Raw genomic sequence first — 17,188 nt, forward strand, 5'->3', positions numbered from 1 at the left:
AAGTTCAATGCTTAAAGCTATGTTACATATAATATGGTCACTGGCCAGTCTAAGGCATATATATTGTATTTTATTCGTTACCTATGCACTATGTGTGTGTGTTAAGTCAAACAGAATTGTGAAATTCTATAACAATATACAGCTGTTAAAGTAAGAACAACTTGTTATGTTAAGCTGTGTACTAACCTGGTTATGTGCTACACATTACTACAACTCACATGTTTATTTGTTTGTTCAATGTATGATGTATCATATCACAGAGTTGTGTGTACATCAGTTGTTGACGTTTAGAATGTACAATAATTACTGCTGTTACTTATTATGCTTTATTTATTAAAGTTATTCTCCTGACAGTACCTATCACAATTTGTTAAAATTAAGCTTTGAAGGATCATCATTACTTATAAATCAATCAAGTTATACCTAATGAATTGAAATGTGAGATGACTGTTTTGAAAAATATGATGAAATGAGTAACTAACTATTTAATATAATTAGCAATACTTTATATTGATAACTATTATTTTAAATAGAAATATATAAATATAAGAATATAAAATGTAAAAACTGTATTAAATCTGTTACCTATACTTATAAAAGTTTAAGAACTTCTGAGAGGCAGTGATTGAAAATATATGTGAGGAGCTGAAGCCTATGGTGTGTGTGTGTGTGTTTGTGGGTATTTGTATGTACATTATGGAATTAAAAAACAGTTTTACCTAATTAACACAAATGCAATCATACTTATTGCAACAAAATCAGTAACAGCAGTAGAATAATACTGATATAAGAAGATGAGTTTGTAAACACATATATTTTATAATGTTAGTTAATTTGAAACAAAAATTGTTGAATGTCCTCATGTGTTGGTAACTATACTATATGCATTAAGTGGGTAAGATTTATGTTTTGCAGAATATTTATATCAGATACTTGTAGAAAGAAAGTCCATTATAACATACTGTGAAATGTATAAGTGTTTTGTTCGTTTGTTAAAGGTACATTTAAAATAAATGTGACTTATAACTTATAAATAACTGTAACTCTACTTATTGTGCGTGAACTATGCAAAAGAAACATAGTTCCACGCCTTAACGACATATTATTACTTCAACAACATTATATTCTATATTTAGCAATAGAACAAAACAGAAGAACGTTTAATTGGTGTGTTCATATTACATACATACTTATAATCTAAGCGTAGGCACCCCATATGTGTTATGTAATTAAAGGACCATGAAACAAAAAAAGCGAATATGGTTCAATTAATATATAATGAGTTAATATAACTAACAGTGGTACTAAAATTTGTATACGTCGATTTGTTAAGGCGCTAGAGCCAAAGAGAGATAGCCGCGTGACGTCACAAGATCACACGGCGTGGCGGCGGCGTATACTTTTACACAGGAATCGCCGAAGCGGTCTTGGTTATTTTTTTTAAATTTTTTGTTATATTCAATAAAATTTAAGACAATTATCATAAGTCTGTGGGTTTTATTGTTTTAATAAATATTAGTGTACGTTTTGTCTTTTTACTAAATTTAAATGTACGTTATTAATTTTTATTACCTTTATTAACTATGATATTAGAATTTAGAATAGAAATTGATGTAATATTATTTCGATATTTCACATGGTGCATATATACTTTTAGATAGATGATTAGATAAAGAAATATATTTCAGATGAATTCGTTTTGGCATGTATTTTAGCCTTACATTATAAGATTCTAAGCGGCCAGTATGCACAAAATGTTTTGCATGTGGCAAATCTTTTATAAAATCTTTGGCAGTTACAATTTTTTTTAATGCATAGTATGATTCGCTATCGGATTTTAACCATAATTTTTATTTATTTGTTCATCTGTTAATGGATCATGATCGCATGTTTTTGTTACTCCATTTTCTTCCCATTCATGTTCATTTTTTATGTGATGTAGTAGAGACGTGAATTTTTTAACTAATAATTGACCGTCACCTTTGCAGTTTTGTGAAGCCCACCAAAGATGATTATTAATACTACTTCTCCATAAATATGCATCTTCGTGTTTTTTTTCTAAGGGTTTCATTTTTTTCATCAAACTTTTAGATAGGTGCCACACATCAAATTCGTGTTGTATTTCAGGATGTTGTGTTCTAATGTAGAAACGAATTCCTTTATGTCGATCAGTAAGAAACAATTTAATATTAAAATTTTGGTTTTTGGTCAGATCATCAAGTAATAATTCACAACCTTTTCTTTCCAAGTCTCCTTTTACCATACCTTTTTGAACAAGTTTAAAGTCTACTATTTTTCCACTACGTAAATCCATTACTGAATTAGTAAATACTACATTAGTAAATTACTATACCTCGTAAAACAAAATCCCAACGATGAAAATATTTCCGTTTACGGAGACGTATAAACGTAAAATGCGGTTGATCGCAGGGGCGTAGCGAAGTCATTATTTTGGGGGGGCAACCAAGTCCATTTGGCCGACTGACTTAAAAAAATTAGCATACATTATAAAGTATGTTTTATTTTTAAATTATGTATTTTTAATTGTACATTATTGTCAATGTTCTTAAGTTAATATTAAAATTTTCAACTGTTATTTATACAAAAATTAAATTGATTTTTGGAGGATGAACTTACAACAAATAAAACAATATACACAAAAAGTTATTAAATACAAATTCTTCTTTTTTTTAAAAACTGACCATTGTTTGGCAATAACATCTAACTTAATATCATCTATTATGTCTTTTTCCGAGGAAAGTAACAGCAAATCGCTTAATCGGGAGTCACTCTGGGTTGTTCTCAAGTAATTCTTTACCAACTTTAACTTGCTAAATGAACGCTCATTTCCAGTAACAGTTACTGGAGCTGTACACAATAAACGAGACATTCTATTAGCTATAGGAAGCATTTTTTTCGTTTGTTCCGAAACAGCTGCTACATCTGAAACAGTTTTCACTTCTTTACATTGGTCGTACAGTACTTCTAACTCAACCAGTAAATGTAACGGGTCTACAACACATTGTTTGGGTAAAAAAGTGATTGCATCTTGAATTCCAGTTTCAGTTAAGTTATTCCTTGATACAGGGGGATTGAACAGATTATATAATGGTTTAATTGTACCAATACAACTATCTAAATGATTTTTCATCAGTGACGTGAGCTCATCTAACACAGATTTAAATTCTTTTCTATAAAATGTTTTAAATGATATATTAGCCGCATTATCTCTATTATTATCAAGGCGTTTAGGTACAAGTCGGCGTCTATGGCGAACTATAAACTCTTTTTCAGCATCTACATCAAAAGACTTCAAAAACGCAATTGAACTATTTATAAGATTATCCATACAATCTACGTCAGAATTAATAATATTTAATGATTCTAGAGTACTTGACATAAATATGATTGCATCAGCTATGTTAAGTTCGATTGATTCGAGACACTCAGTTAATAACTTCATCTTATACATAACATTTTTCATAAATAGAATACTAACAACAAAGTCTACAGAAATTAAACGTTTTGATAAAGAATACGCTGCATTTCTGGTGGATTTATCAAATTTGTCCTTGGTATTTGTTATTTCATCTAAAACTTCAATAATTATATCAAATGACGACCAAACAGACTTAATCGCCTCCGCACGTGCTGTCCATCTCGTCTTTGACAAATTTCTTAGTTTCAATGCAATTTCAACATCAGATAGTTTGATCAGTAATGGTGAATATCGCTTTGTACTTGAAGAAAAAAATACATAAAGTTCTTGCATTACTGAAAACATATCGGATATTATAAGACTAGCTTCACATCCATGTTCAATGAATGTGTTAATTCTATGAGCTTGGCATGGAATATAAGGTATTTTTCTACCTAATAATTCTGTTAATTTTTGTTGTGCACCATTAAATACTCCGGACATACTGCTGGCAAAATCGTACGACTGAAAAACAAGATTATCAGGATCCAACTCGTTCTTTTGCAATGTGTCTAATATGTCATTTGCCATTCCTACGCCAGTCTTATTTAAAGCTTCGCGGACTTCTATTAATCTTTCTTCTGCTGTTCCTTCATTATTGACGAACCTTACAACAACTGATAGCCTATCTGTATGTGACAAATCAGGCGTAGTATCAGCCATAACAGAAAACTGACCAGATTCTCTAACTTTAGCTCTAATAATTTTGTTCACTGATGACGCAAGTGTGGTTATGAACTCGTTTTGAGATTGAGGACTCAAATATGTAGAATGGTATGGGCGATAACAAGAATCATTCAACCATTTTTTTAACAGTGGACAGTGTCTAGAAAGTAAATACGTAATTTGTCTAAAGTTTCCATTTTCATCATCATCTTTTCCTCTGAATGCTAAACCTTGTCTTGCGAGGGTTTTGGTTACACCCAATAAGATACAAATTACTTCTTTGTGAAAACTTTGATTGCTCTCTTCCTGAATTTTTCGCTCACGTACTGTTTTGTCGAGCATAACATCAATGTTATTTGATTTTTTCATGTAATTGCAATAATCAGTTAATGCAGATTTGTGCGCTTCAGAAGTGAAATGTTTCTGTAATTTTCCCATTTTGTTTAAGCCACTAGAGCCTTTCATTTTTTTCCATCCAGTTACGCCGATTTCGTTCCAATATCCCTTACTTTTTTGACGACCAGCTACATCAGGAAATAAACTGCAAACAAAACAGTAAGCTGCGTCTTTCGCCGTACTATATTCCAAGTGTGGGTATTCGGTATACCAAGATGGATTAAAACGATGTGTTTCTCGCTTCGGGTAAAAGTTTAATTTTGGTTGATGTGGGCCTAGCATGATTAGGTATTGTCTTTGATTATCTGAAGTTATTTTAATTCTGAGTCCTGGATCATGATGTACTTTATTACTCACAGTATCTTTTTCGGTAATACTTTCTGAAACTATATCCATCTGTGTCATTAACACATTGCATCTGTCCATTATAGAAGAAGACATTTTAAGAATGTGTTTCATAGCATCTTTTACTTCAATTATAAACTTGTAACTATTTACAACTTCAGTTTCGTGAAGTTGTTGAATTATTGGCTTACACATATCTATATAATCAATTAAATGTTTAAACTGACCAGCACAACCAAAAACATTTTGTTATATCTGAACATTCTAAATTTGTTTCTGAAATTTGGTTAGTTAAATCACAATGATTAACTTCATTAATAAGTTTTAATTCACTTTCAATTTCTTTGCTCTCCTTTTGTATTGCATTGGTTTCCATAACTTCGATTTCAGAAAGATGTGCATTGTCACTTGTTGTAATAACAGATATTGGTGACTGGACATCAGAAGATGGACTTAATTTTGAGTTAACCTAACAAAATTATTCATCAGTTAGCTATTATACAAAATAAACTATATTTGATTTTCAAATGGTTAATAATATTTTGGATTCAGTGGAAAATTCGGACAAATTGGTTTTAGAAAGATATTTTTGCTAATATTTTACTAATAAAGCTATTAATAAAACTATTATTTACCAATATAACAATTTATATTTAACCTAATATATTTTTAAGCTCTAAGTATGAGTTAAAAAATAACTATATTTTAATTGTGACTTTAAATACATACATTTTCCAACAAACTTGATGAAGCCTTTTGTAAATTGTTATTAGAAGCTTTAAGTGCAGCAACAAACGGATTCTTAGGAGCCCCTAGTTCTTTAATTCTAACACGTTTTCCATTGTGACAAGCCGTCTCATGCCTGGTCTTAAAATCATTGTCGAATATACTTCCACAAGTTTCACATAACTTTTCTTCGTTTACCCATATTAAAACTTAGTCTTTAGACAATCGGAATGCCTTAAAAGTTCAAAGTTATTAGTGAAATATAAATTGAACATTTATTTTTACATACATTTATCTAGATACGTTTTTATTTTATCTCAGATAAACATTAGATAACTTAGATAATATTTATCTAGATAGTCTCAACACTGGTTATAACTATGTAAAATATTACAACTTTAAAATTTTCATAACTCACTTTAAAATGATAATATTAATAAAAGCATATGACACTTCTTAGATAATATTCTTACCTTTAAATTTATTGAGTGGTAAATTTACTTTAATATTAAAGCTAACATTATAAAAGTATAAAACGTGTTCTACTAAACGCAAATTTGCTATGATGTACGTTACTAAGCCAGAGACAACCAGGCGATTATAACGTTATCGTCGTTATCTTAAGTAATTACTACAAAGACTATATTATTTTTTTTTTGTAATAAAATTGATCTATATCCTAGACTGTTAGATTTTTTACTTAACTATTTTAATAATTTTTGATATTTTACCTACTTTATAGTAAAACGAAACACATAAATTGTGTACATGTAATGTACATAATATATAATAAACTATAATTAATTAATAACTTTGCGTAAATTTAGCTTAATAAATGAAAACGCTTACCTTTATTCAGTATTCACGTCGATTTCGTAGATAGCTAATGCCTAATAAATTGGTACACTCGATTAAGCGTTGCGAGTTTGTGACTAAATTCAGTGCACACCGCACAGTTGAAAGAGAAATAAAAGAAAAACCGCAGTTGTCACTATTTGTCAGTTGATAATGAATATTTACAATAATACATTCTATAAATACTGGGAGTGACCAGCGGGACTATGGTAGGCTGGTGTAATATTATAGCGGTGAATACTGACATACGGTTGCAGTGTTGCACAAAAAAAAATAATACGCATATAAAAGTGTGTAGAGATAACGATTTAAAATAGTCGTACGCATAGACGCAAACATTGGTTTTACCATTAGGTGAAACGGAATATTATATGTATTATATTATGTTGCTTTTATGTAATGTATTTTTCTGTTGATCCGTGGCTGTAGGCCTGTAGTAATATACCTTACCTATGTAATGCATAACGTTTATGGGCAGGTAAAACACATACAATTTGAATGATAAAACCAATTTTTTTCATTCGATTCCTTTACATCGATTTGACCGACTGTAATATTAAAAAAGTCCAAATGGCCGACTGGAGTAAGTTTAGGGGGGTGAGATGCCCCCATAGCCCCCCCCCCCCCTCCCTTTAGTTTCGCCCCTGCATAGAATAAGTCTTATTTTAGATAAAAACATAATTAACCAAATAGAGTATTTGTATAGGCATGTCTGTTCATTGTTGTGACTACGAAGTTACTCGTATTTATAATATAATTGAATATAACAAAATTTATAAATAAATAATCTAGACCGCGTCGGCGATTCCTGCATAAAAGTATACGCCGCCGCCGCGCCGTGTGATCTTGTGACGTCACGCAGCTATCTCTGTTTGGCTCTAGCGTCTTAACGAATCGACCTATACAAATTTTAGAACCACCGATAGTTAAAGTAATTGACTAACTATTAATTAAGTCAAAATAATTTTTTTGTTTCATGGTCCTTTAACTATCAACTGTATGATTGGAGTGAGAAATGTTTATGTCTCGACTCTTGAGTACAGAATTTGGAATGATTAGCAGAACTCAACAGGTGATTTTAACTGTTTGTAGTTAAAGTACCTAGATAGGTACACAATTGTGTAAGAAAACATAAGTACCTATGTTAAGTTGATGGCAGTGAGTTATGAGTAAAATTAAAATCGTAACACTACTTGTTGTAGGTGTGTGTGTGTATGTGTTTGTATGTACAATACAATTAAAACACAGCTTTACCTAATTAAAATGTATACAATCACCGGAAACCAAATCAATAACAGCAGTAGAACAAAACTGACATAAGAAGATGAATTATGAAATTATAATATTTGTTAGTAAGGTTGAAACAAAAATTGTTGAATATGCTTATATGTTAGTAACAACATGTTGCATTCTATAAAAGTATATATTAGTGTTGATATACTTATATGAAAGAAAAATGCATTTGAAACCACTGCCTAGATGATCTTGAATAATAATTAAACTTAAATCATTGTATTGTAAGATACTGTCAAATGTATTAGTGAACAATAATAGAACTGCAAGAACTTTATGCTACCGAGCTACCGTGGTAATACGTCATAATTCTATAAACATTTATATATATTATATATATGTAAGACGTGTTGCCTCGAGCAGTGGCGTGTTGAACTACTTTTACTTAAGGAGCGAAGATTCTTACATACCACCCACCCACCCGTTTTATTAAATACCATTTCATACCAAAATCGCTCGCTTCGCTCGCATTGTCATTATATAAAAACCATATTAAGCTCTACATTTATTAACCCCCCCCCTCTTTATACTTCATTTATATTTAAATTCTATACAAGTATAGGAAAGCAGTTTTTAATTTTTCTTTTATGATGATTTATCATCACTTATTAAAAAGTTTTCATCAATCATCAATATTACAGATGTAATTGGTAAATGTAAATCAATTTAATTCGCATATTTAATTATGATAATTGTTTCATTATATTTTATTGTATCTATTAATATTACATTAAACTCAACTAAAGCCTCAATATTTTTAACAATTATTAAATTAAACAGTTAACTAAAACTTAATTCTTTATAATTTTAAATACTAAGTCACTGTACGTCTTAATATATAACTGTATAAACATATTTCTTAATCAATAAATAGCAATTTATAAATTAACTGTTACTTATATAATAATGCTTCTTGGAGTAATTTAGAGGTATTGGCATATTTGTTTATTGCTTCATCAATGTTAATAATTATATCTTTTTCGTATGATAAGAGCATCAAACTATCAAGACGTTTTTGTACCATTGTTGAACGAATTCTAGTCTTGATTAATTTTAATTTAGAAAAAGTTCTTTCGCTACTTACTGATGTAGCTGGTATAGTACACAAAAATTTATATGCCATGTACATATTAGGAAATGCAGATATCAAATTAAATGTATTTAATAACTTTAACACATTTAAAACTGTCATTTTAGTTTTAGTTTCTTCACTATTGACTTCATCTGAATCAACACTTGTATCTTCATCTGATTCGCTTATCATTACTTTTTCATGTAATTTTTCAATTGCTATATTTGATTTAAATTTAAGGAAATTATATGCAAAAGTAGAATATTCTAATTTTAATTGATCGATTTGTAAATTTGGAATCCACTTATCAAGATACACAAAATTATCTTCAGGTATTGGACATCCTTTATTTGTAGCGATGAGTCGATCAACTGAAAGAAGTGATAAGTCGGATAAAATTTCCCTCGATCCTTCAAATCGACTAGTTATAGATGTACATATCTGATCTAAGACAGTGAAATAAACTTGTATTTTAAAATTATCTTTGGCATTAGTTACTATTTCATCATTGATTTTTTCTCCAGCCATTTTTTTCCGTCTCTGAACCCGTTTTTCTGGAAACCATACTTCTTCCAGTTCATTTTCCAGAGAAAACTTTTTTGCTTCAGCCAATAAAATATCTAAATGTAACTCATTTCGTAATTCTGACAGTTTTCTAGCACAATTATCAACCATAGTTAATGCAGTGATGAAATCCAATGATGGTGATTGTAAATATATGGATAATGGACTTGTGTGCTTAAAGATATTTTTCATTAATAACAAATGTGTAACAAACTTGAATGAAGAAATAGTAGACAATAAATTTGTTGCCATTGAAGATGTATCACGTTCAGTTGAGTTTGACAACTCTTGTAATGTATTATTAAGTGCTTTATATTTTTCAAATATAACTGTCAAAGCACGGTCGTGAGATGTCCAGCGTGTGGAAGAAAAATTTTTCATTCTACAAACTCTTTCTTCTGGATAACATATTTTTTGTTGGTTTAAAAATATTGCAGCACGTTTTCTTGCTCTTAAAAAGCTATCAATGATTGTAAATCTCCAAAAAAATTTCTCATAGTCTTACTTGTATCACAAGTGTCTACCACAACAAGATTTAAAATATGAGAAAAACACCAGACATATATTGCCCTAGGATTTTTTTCTTGGATATATGCACGAACACCAGAGTATTGGCCTTGCATCGAAGATGCTCCATCATATGATTGTGCACACAGTTGATTTTCCCAATCAATATCATATTTTTCACAAATATTACACAAAACATTAAACATACCAATACCTCTTGCGTCTGATACATTTTCTAAAGCAACTAATCTTTCTTCGACTTCTTCATTTTCATTTATAAACCTAATTACTAATGAAAGTTGTTCTATATTAGAAACATCTGTTGTAGTATCTATAATGAACGAAAATACTCCAGATTTTTTAATTCTAAATAAAATATTTTCCCGAACTATTTCACCAAGAACATGGAGCATATTATTTTGGCTTAGATTGGATAAAAATGTTAGTCGATTTTTTTTTTTTGAGTTTTGAATTTTTGTTAAATGAGTTGAAAGTGTTGGGTTATATTTTGAGATAAATTTAATCAATTCAATAAAATTGCCTTGATTATTTGATGTCCAAGACTCATCATGGCCTCGAAACGCTATATTTTGACGAGCAAGGTAGATAAGCGTCTCAAAAATTACTTTAACAATTTCTCTTTTTTCCGCAACAATTCTGTTTGAAGTTTCAAAAGTTGTACTAACTACTCTTTGATTACTTACAAACATAGCTCTTCGAATTTCAGACTCTAAATGGGCACTATTTGATTCATGTGATTTAAGCTTGAATGAAATATGGCTCCAATCATCAGAACCAAACCGCGCTAGTTGATAACTTTTTGCATCTTCTTTTCCAAATTGTTTGCAAACAATACAATAAACTTTATCTTGTGATGGGGAATATGAAATCCAATTTCGCTTGACAAATTCCCCATTTGGAAGTTTCTTATAATAATGATCCTCGTGACAAGAACGCAACCATTTGCCTTGCATTTTAGTTGGAAATATACCTCCTTTTAACTCACATGCTTTAGGTTGACATGGATGTAAAGCTGCAACATAAGCAAACTGTTCGGGGGACATTTTTGAATCTAATATTATAGATGGATCATTTGGAAATTGTTGGAAATACAAAACGTCTTGTTCCACAATGTTACCAATATCTGTTAAAATATATAACATTTGAATTAATTGTCAGTTTTATTTTAAAATATTTATCTGGTAAATGTTAATTTAAACTAAATTTTATGTACTTATTAATTTTTATTTGGACTTAACATTAGATTGATTATTAAAAACTTGAGGATTAAAAAATGTAATATAAAAACTTATTAATAATATTTATTAATACCTTCAACGGGCCCAATTGATAATTCATTAGATTGAACTTCATCAGAACAAACACTATACATAGTATACAAATTGGGCGATTCATCAACTACATTCATTTGACTGCCTTTTAAAAATAAAATAAATAAACATGTAAATAACTTAAGATTTTATATTATTCAATATTTTTATGGGATTCAAGAACATAATTTGAGATACTAAAATACTAATTATAAAACTTACAAGAAGCTATTGAGTTGATATCTAAATTAATCGATGCTACTGTTGTGTTAGTATTGACGGTATTTAATACATTTAATTGGATAACAGAAGAACCATAGTTTGAAGTAACGCTTGCAATTTTATCGTTTGTGGTATCTAAAAATGAAAAAAAAAACAGACATTTTTTAAAAGTATCTAAGTCTTTTCTTAAGGACATGAAATACCAAGTACCAACTAAATAATTAACCTTTTTTTATTACCACCTGTCTATCTATTAATTATTAATGTGTAATTTATATATATATTTTTTAATTTAACTTGAAAGACATACCTAAGGTTCGTTATTAAACTTTTCAATTAAATTTATTAAAATATTAAATTATACCTTCAACGGGCCCAGTTGATAACTCATTAGATTGATCTTCATCAGAACAAACACTATACAAATTGGGCGATTCACCAACTACATTCATTTGACTGCCTTTTAAAAATAAAATAAATAAACATGTAAATAACTTAAGATTTTAGATTATTCAATATTTTTATGGGATTCAAGAACATAATTTGAGATACTAAAATACTAATTATAAAACTTACAAGAAGCTATTGAGTTGATATCTAAATCAATGGTTGCTACTGTTGTATTAGTATTAACAGGATTTAATACATTTAATTGGGTAACAGAAAACCAAATTTTGAAGTAACGCTTGCAATTTTATCGTTTGTGGTATCTAAAAATGAAAAAAAAATAAACATTTTTTAAAAGTATCTAAGTCTTTTCTTAAGGATATGAAATACCAAGTACCAACTACATAATTAACCTTTTATATTACCAACTGTCTATCTATTAATTATTAATGTGTAATTTATATATATATTTTTTAATTTAACTTGAAAGACATACCTAAAGTTCGTTATTAAACTTTTCAATTAAATTTATTAAAATATTAAATTATACCTTCAATGGGCCCAGTTGATAACTCATTAGATTGATCTTCATCAGAACAAACACTATACAAATGGGGCGATTCACCAACTACATTCATTTGACTGCCTTTTAAAAATAAAATAAATAAACATATAAGTAAATAACTTAAGATTTTATATTATTCAATATTTTAATGGGATTCAAAAACATAGTTTGAGATAAATGCATATTGAAATACTAATAATAAAACTTACAAGAAGCTATTGAGTCGGTAACTAAATCAATGGTTGCTACTGTTGTATTAGTATTAACAGGATTTAATACATTTAATTGGGTAACAGAAGAACCAAAGTTTGAAATGGTGCTTGAAATTTTATCTTTTGTAATATCTATTATTGGAGAAAAAAAATATTTAAAAAAAATTTAATTAATATGTATCATAATATTCATAAATCTTTAAAAAAATTAATATAATATAAAATAATCCAAAGAATTTATAAAACTAGTTTTCTAAATAGGTAATAGACTAATAGGTACACTGTAAAATATGATTGTTATAATTTAAAAATTATTAGAATCTCAGTAAAAGTAGTCAAATAAGATTTATAATAAAATATATCATAATTAAGTAGGTAATTGATAAATAATTATTCTAAATAGTGTTTAACTATTTTTTTTTGATTGCCAAATAAAATAGAAAAATTACCTTTATTTGGTAGAGATGGGTGCACTTCATCATTAATAGTTCTTTTTTTTGTGATATAAGACCATATATTAGTTACAGCTTTTGAACTTTTTAATTTTGCAACATTGCATGCAGTTAGATGACGTTTCCAGTTTGTATCATTCATTTTTTGCCTTTTTCTTCCACATAAACACTCATTAATATTTTCAGACATTATTTAAATTTTTAAATAACTAAACTGAACAAAAAAATCACGAAAAATACTTCAACACTATAATAATAATATCATACGGTATTAGTGTGTGTTGTATATTACAAATGCAGACGGCGGAGGATGACGGTAATCACGATCGAATTGTCTAATGACTAATAAGTAATAATATCTATCATCTGTAGGCTGTAGCAAGCTGTCGACAGAGTTGTTGACATAATATTTTCCATTACAATTTACAGCCAGCAATTGGCTGAATTTAAGTGAATTATTTTGATAACTAATACAATTTGGATTCCCACTTCCATATATTTTAAAAATAGAATTAAAAGTAGTTACTGGATTGATTGTCTGATAAAATTTTGATACGTAACAGATTTCTATATTACTGACTATATCATGATTGTGGTATAAATATCTGACATAACACATGGAATGTAGATAACGAAAAGGTTTCGAACTACGTACTACTACGGTCTTTATTATAGAGAAAAACAACATACTACGAAACTACGTAGTAGTGTACTTCCAATACGTATTATACATTTATACCACTATAAGTTATGACTATGACATGACAATTTAGTATATTGATGATCACAATTTACAATTCCATTCTCTGTATAAGCAAAATAGTACCCATCTAATTATTAACCACCCACCCTTAAAATATTGATGGAGCGGCCGCTCCTTAAAAACATTGTCAACACGCCACTGACCTCGAGTGAGGCAAAGTATATATTTAGCCGAAAGTACAGTTATCATTTATGTTTCCGTTTCGTCGCCAGACAGAAAGTCGCCGTTTTGTCGGCTTGGTGTAACCGAGCATAATAACGTACGGTAATGTCGTACACGCAATATATTGTTAGGAGATGTAGGTACGATACAGACAGACTCGCGGCTAATTAAATTTTTGTTTTTTTTAAAACGTTTCCAATGAGAAATTTGAAAAATATCGAAAAAAAACACCCACCGCACGGTTATCATTGCCGCCGCCAAATCGACGATCACGGTTTCGATCTACACACCTACGTTCACTATGCCTTACGCCTAGCGGGTTCTACCTACCTATTTGAGTTGTTAATCTCTGTGGAAACTACTACTGTTAAGCTGTTTTTTGATATAATTAATAATGAATCATATTCCATTTAACCCATTGAATACATAATATGTGAATTCTATGAAACATATATTCTTACCTCTCATGTATATATATACCGTTGTTTTCAAAACACTATAAATTATTGCATAATGCACTTATTTTACAATATATGAATACTTACACACACCACTGTTTTCATCAAATCATATATAATATATATTTATGTATTCCAAATACTATTAAATATTGCATTTTAAAGGTATCATAGTCATCCAATACGAATACATTGTGTTTTGTTAAAAATATAAGTCATGTACTACATATTTATTAAATTATGAACACTATTTGACATGTTGAAATAGGTAATTAAAATAAAAAAATAATAAATTGTTCACTTACAAGTTATAAGATGTATGCAATGACGACAATCTTAGCCGCTTCCTACTAGTCGCAGGCCGCAGAAGAAAATAGAAATGAAAATAATATTATAATTATATCACGGACGACGCTACCAGTCGTCAAAAACGCGTATATAAAGCCGTGGTTTCCTACAACCACGCATCCGTGATTGCGTGGTGCGTGATCGCGCAAAAGTTGAAACCATGAAAAACCATATTTGTGTTTATCAATAATTCACGCACGTGAATATTCACGCGTGCGATTGTCGATTCACGCACGACAATCGCGCAACAGTCGCTAGTAGAGCAACATTTGCGTGTCACGCAGCGGAGGATATAATATAAATTGTATTTAAATATTTATTGCTTATAATAACTGTATATATTACTCAAATTATAAATTAGTAGGTAAGTACCAATTCCATACATTTCATTTAAAAACATGCTTATTCATTGACAAAGTGCAAATCATTGACAAATTCAATAAATATTTTATATCGTTCATTAGTTTTCAAAAAAACTATGGAGTCAAAATCATTTAACTCCGTAGATGACGAAAAGTTGATTGAATGTGTCCGAAATTATCCTGTTTTGTACAAATTAAGCGATAAAAATTATAAGGATAATTCCGTCAAAGAGAACGCCTGGAAAGAAATTTCACACTTCGTAGGAAAAAATGGTATGTATTATTGGATAAAGATTATTATAATAATTAATAGCCAATATAATTAAACTCTTTTTTTGCTCTAGTTTAGTTTTTTAGGTTTTAGTTTAGTTAATTCAAAAATAAAAAAGGCGACACGTTTGAAAACAATCGTTTTGTACTATTACTATCTTTTAATTTTATTATAAAATCATTGGTTTAAATATTTATTATTATGATTGTATCAAATTTAGATTCGGAATTTCATATTATTTATATTATACGGTGACTCATGGGTTTTTAGTGAGGCGTAGTGCACAATCAAAAATAAAAATAAACAAACATCTATATATATATATATCTTAATCTATTATATATATAGATGTTTGTTTATTTTTATATATATATTTTTATAATGCATTTTTTAAATAATATAATATGTATAAGAAAAATATGTAGTTTATTTTTAAATTAAATAATATTATAAGAGAATACAATAAAAAATAAATACTTATTCTACTTTATTCTAAAATTACCAAATAAAACAAAACAAAATTGAAATCATAGAAAATACTTTTGAAAATAGCCCAATGTATACAATAATATTATTTCAATTAGTTCGTGTGACGTGTTTTTGCTGCCAGCTCACTGATCCTATCCTGAAGTTAAAATAATCTTTAAAAGTTTCCCTGACTCGAAAAGCTTCATGTGTTGCATTTCCCTCTATTGCACTTAATTGTATCATGTTCGTTTGTACGTCCGTTATGGGATCTTTTTCTGTTGAATCTGTAGGACACACCATTCGTTCATCTCATAATAGATTATGGATAAATGGATAATACACGATGCCATTATTAAGTTATCTACTGTCTCAGGAAGAATATTAATTGGAGTAAAAAATACTCGAAAATTTTGACACATAATTCCAAACGTATTTTCCGTTGTTCTTCGCGCTCGACTTAAACGATAGTTAAAAATGGCTTTCGTTTGATCTGTTTTCGATTGATTTCGAGGATAGGGCCTCATCATTGTTTCCGTTAATTTAAACGCTTCATCACCAACAAATACATGAGGCACGACTATATCAGTATTTGGTAAGCACTCTGGGTCTGGAAATTTAAATTTTCCAGTTGAAATCAATTTTCCTAAATTTGATTTAGGGAAAATTCCTGCATCTCCTTCTTTTCCATATGACCCTATGTCGACCACTAGAAACTTGTAATTCGCATCACATAAAGCCAATAGAACAACGGAAAAATATGATTTAAAATTAAAATACAGTGATCCAGAGCTATCAGGATCCTTATGTGTTTCCCGTCAATAGCGCCGCAGCAATTCGGGAAATTCCACATTTCATAGAAATCATTGGATACTTTTTTTAAACTATGTTCGGTAGGTTCTGGCATTGTTATGTTTTTCAATCGGTTACAAATAGCTACAAGTACTTCCTTTATAATGGTACTTATCCAGTTGTGCGATATTCTGAACTGAAATGAAAGAGATCTGTAACTCTCTCCGGTTGCTAAAAATCTGTAAAATGTAAATACATTTAAATTATTTTTAGTAAACGACTGCAAAACACGTTGGCGTACAGTAAGAGATTCGTACAAAAAAAATTTGAAAAAACGTAAATTAGGTTCGTAGACTGGTTAGGTTAGGTTACGTAAACTGGTTCAGCAGCTCCTACAAAATCAAAGTATAACGATGATGCATTAAGAAGGTAAAACAAATTATTATTATTAAGCTACTTTATACGTATATGTATAAATATGTATTTAAATTTTTAA

General features: G+C 29.3%; 2 protein-coding genes across 2 annotated transcripts in view; both read right to left on the minus strand.

The window, feature by feature from the left end:
- Positions 1 to 17,188, minus strand: part of LOC149059157 (uncharacterized) — a 244,073-nt gene that overhangs the window by 146,509 nt on the left and 80,376 nt on the right. The window lies entirely within an intron of this gene.
- Positions 12,104 to 13,518, minus strand: LOC149059167 (uncharacterized). The gene is made up of 4 exons (XM_089218050.1): positions 13,069 to 13,518; positions 12,617 to 12,751; positions 12,393 to 12,488; positions 12,104 to 12,165 (listed from the first exon to the last, which is right to left on the minus strand). The coding sequence occupies exons 1-4, from the start codon at positions 13,259 to 13,261 to the stop codon at positions 12,104 to 12,106; spliced, it is 486 nt and encodes a 161-aa protein (XP_089074176.1). The 5' UTR covers positions 13,262 to 13,518.

Source organism: Diuraphis noxia, unplaced genomic scaffold (genome assembly GCF_037042655.1).
Source record: "Diuraphis noxia isolate RWA-SAM2 unplaced genomic scaffold, SU_Dnox_SAM2 contig0001, whole genome shotgun sequence".
Lineage (NCBI taxonomy): Eukaryota > Metazoa > Arthropoda > Insecta > Hemiptera > Aphididae > Diuraphis > Diuraphis noxia.

What these genes read in the sequence shown, in the direction of transcription:
- LOC149059167 (XM_089218050.1), bottom strand. Translation starts at nt 13,261, where the DNA reads ATGTCTGAAAATATTAATGAGTGTTTATGTGGAAGAAAAAGGCAAAAA. An exon ending in CCCATCTCTACCAAATAAAG is followed by an intron (nt 12,752 to 13,068) that starts GTAATTTTTCTA and finishes CTCCAATAATAG; the next exon opens with ATATTACAAAAGATAAAATT. An exon ending in TACCGACTCAATAGCTTCTT is followed by an intron (nt 12,489 to 12,616) that starts GTAAGTTTTATT and finishes TATTTTTAAAAG; the next exon opens with GCAGTCAAATGAATGTAGTT.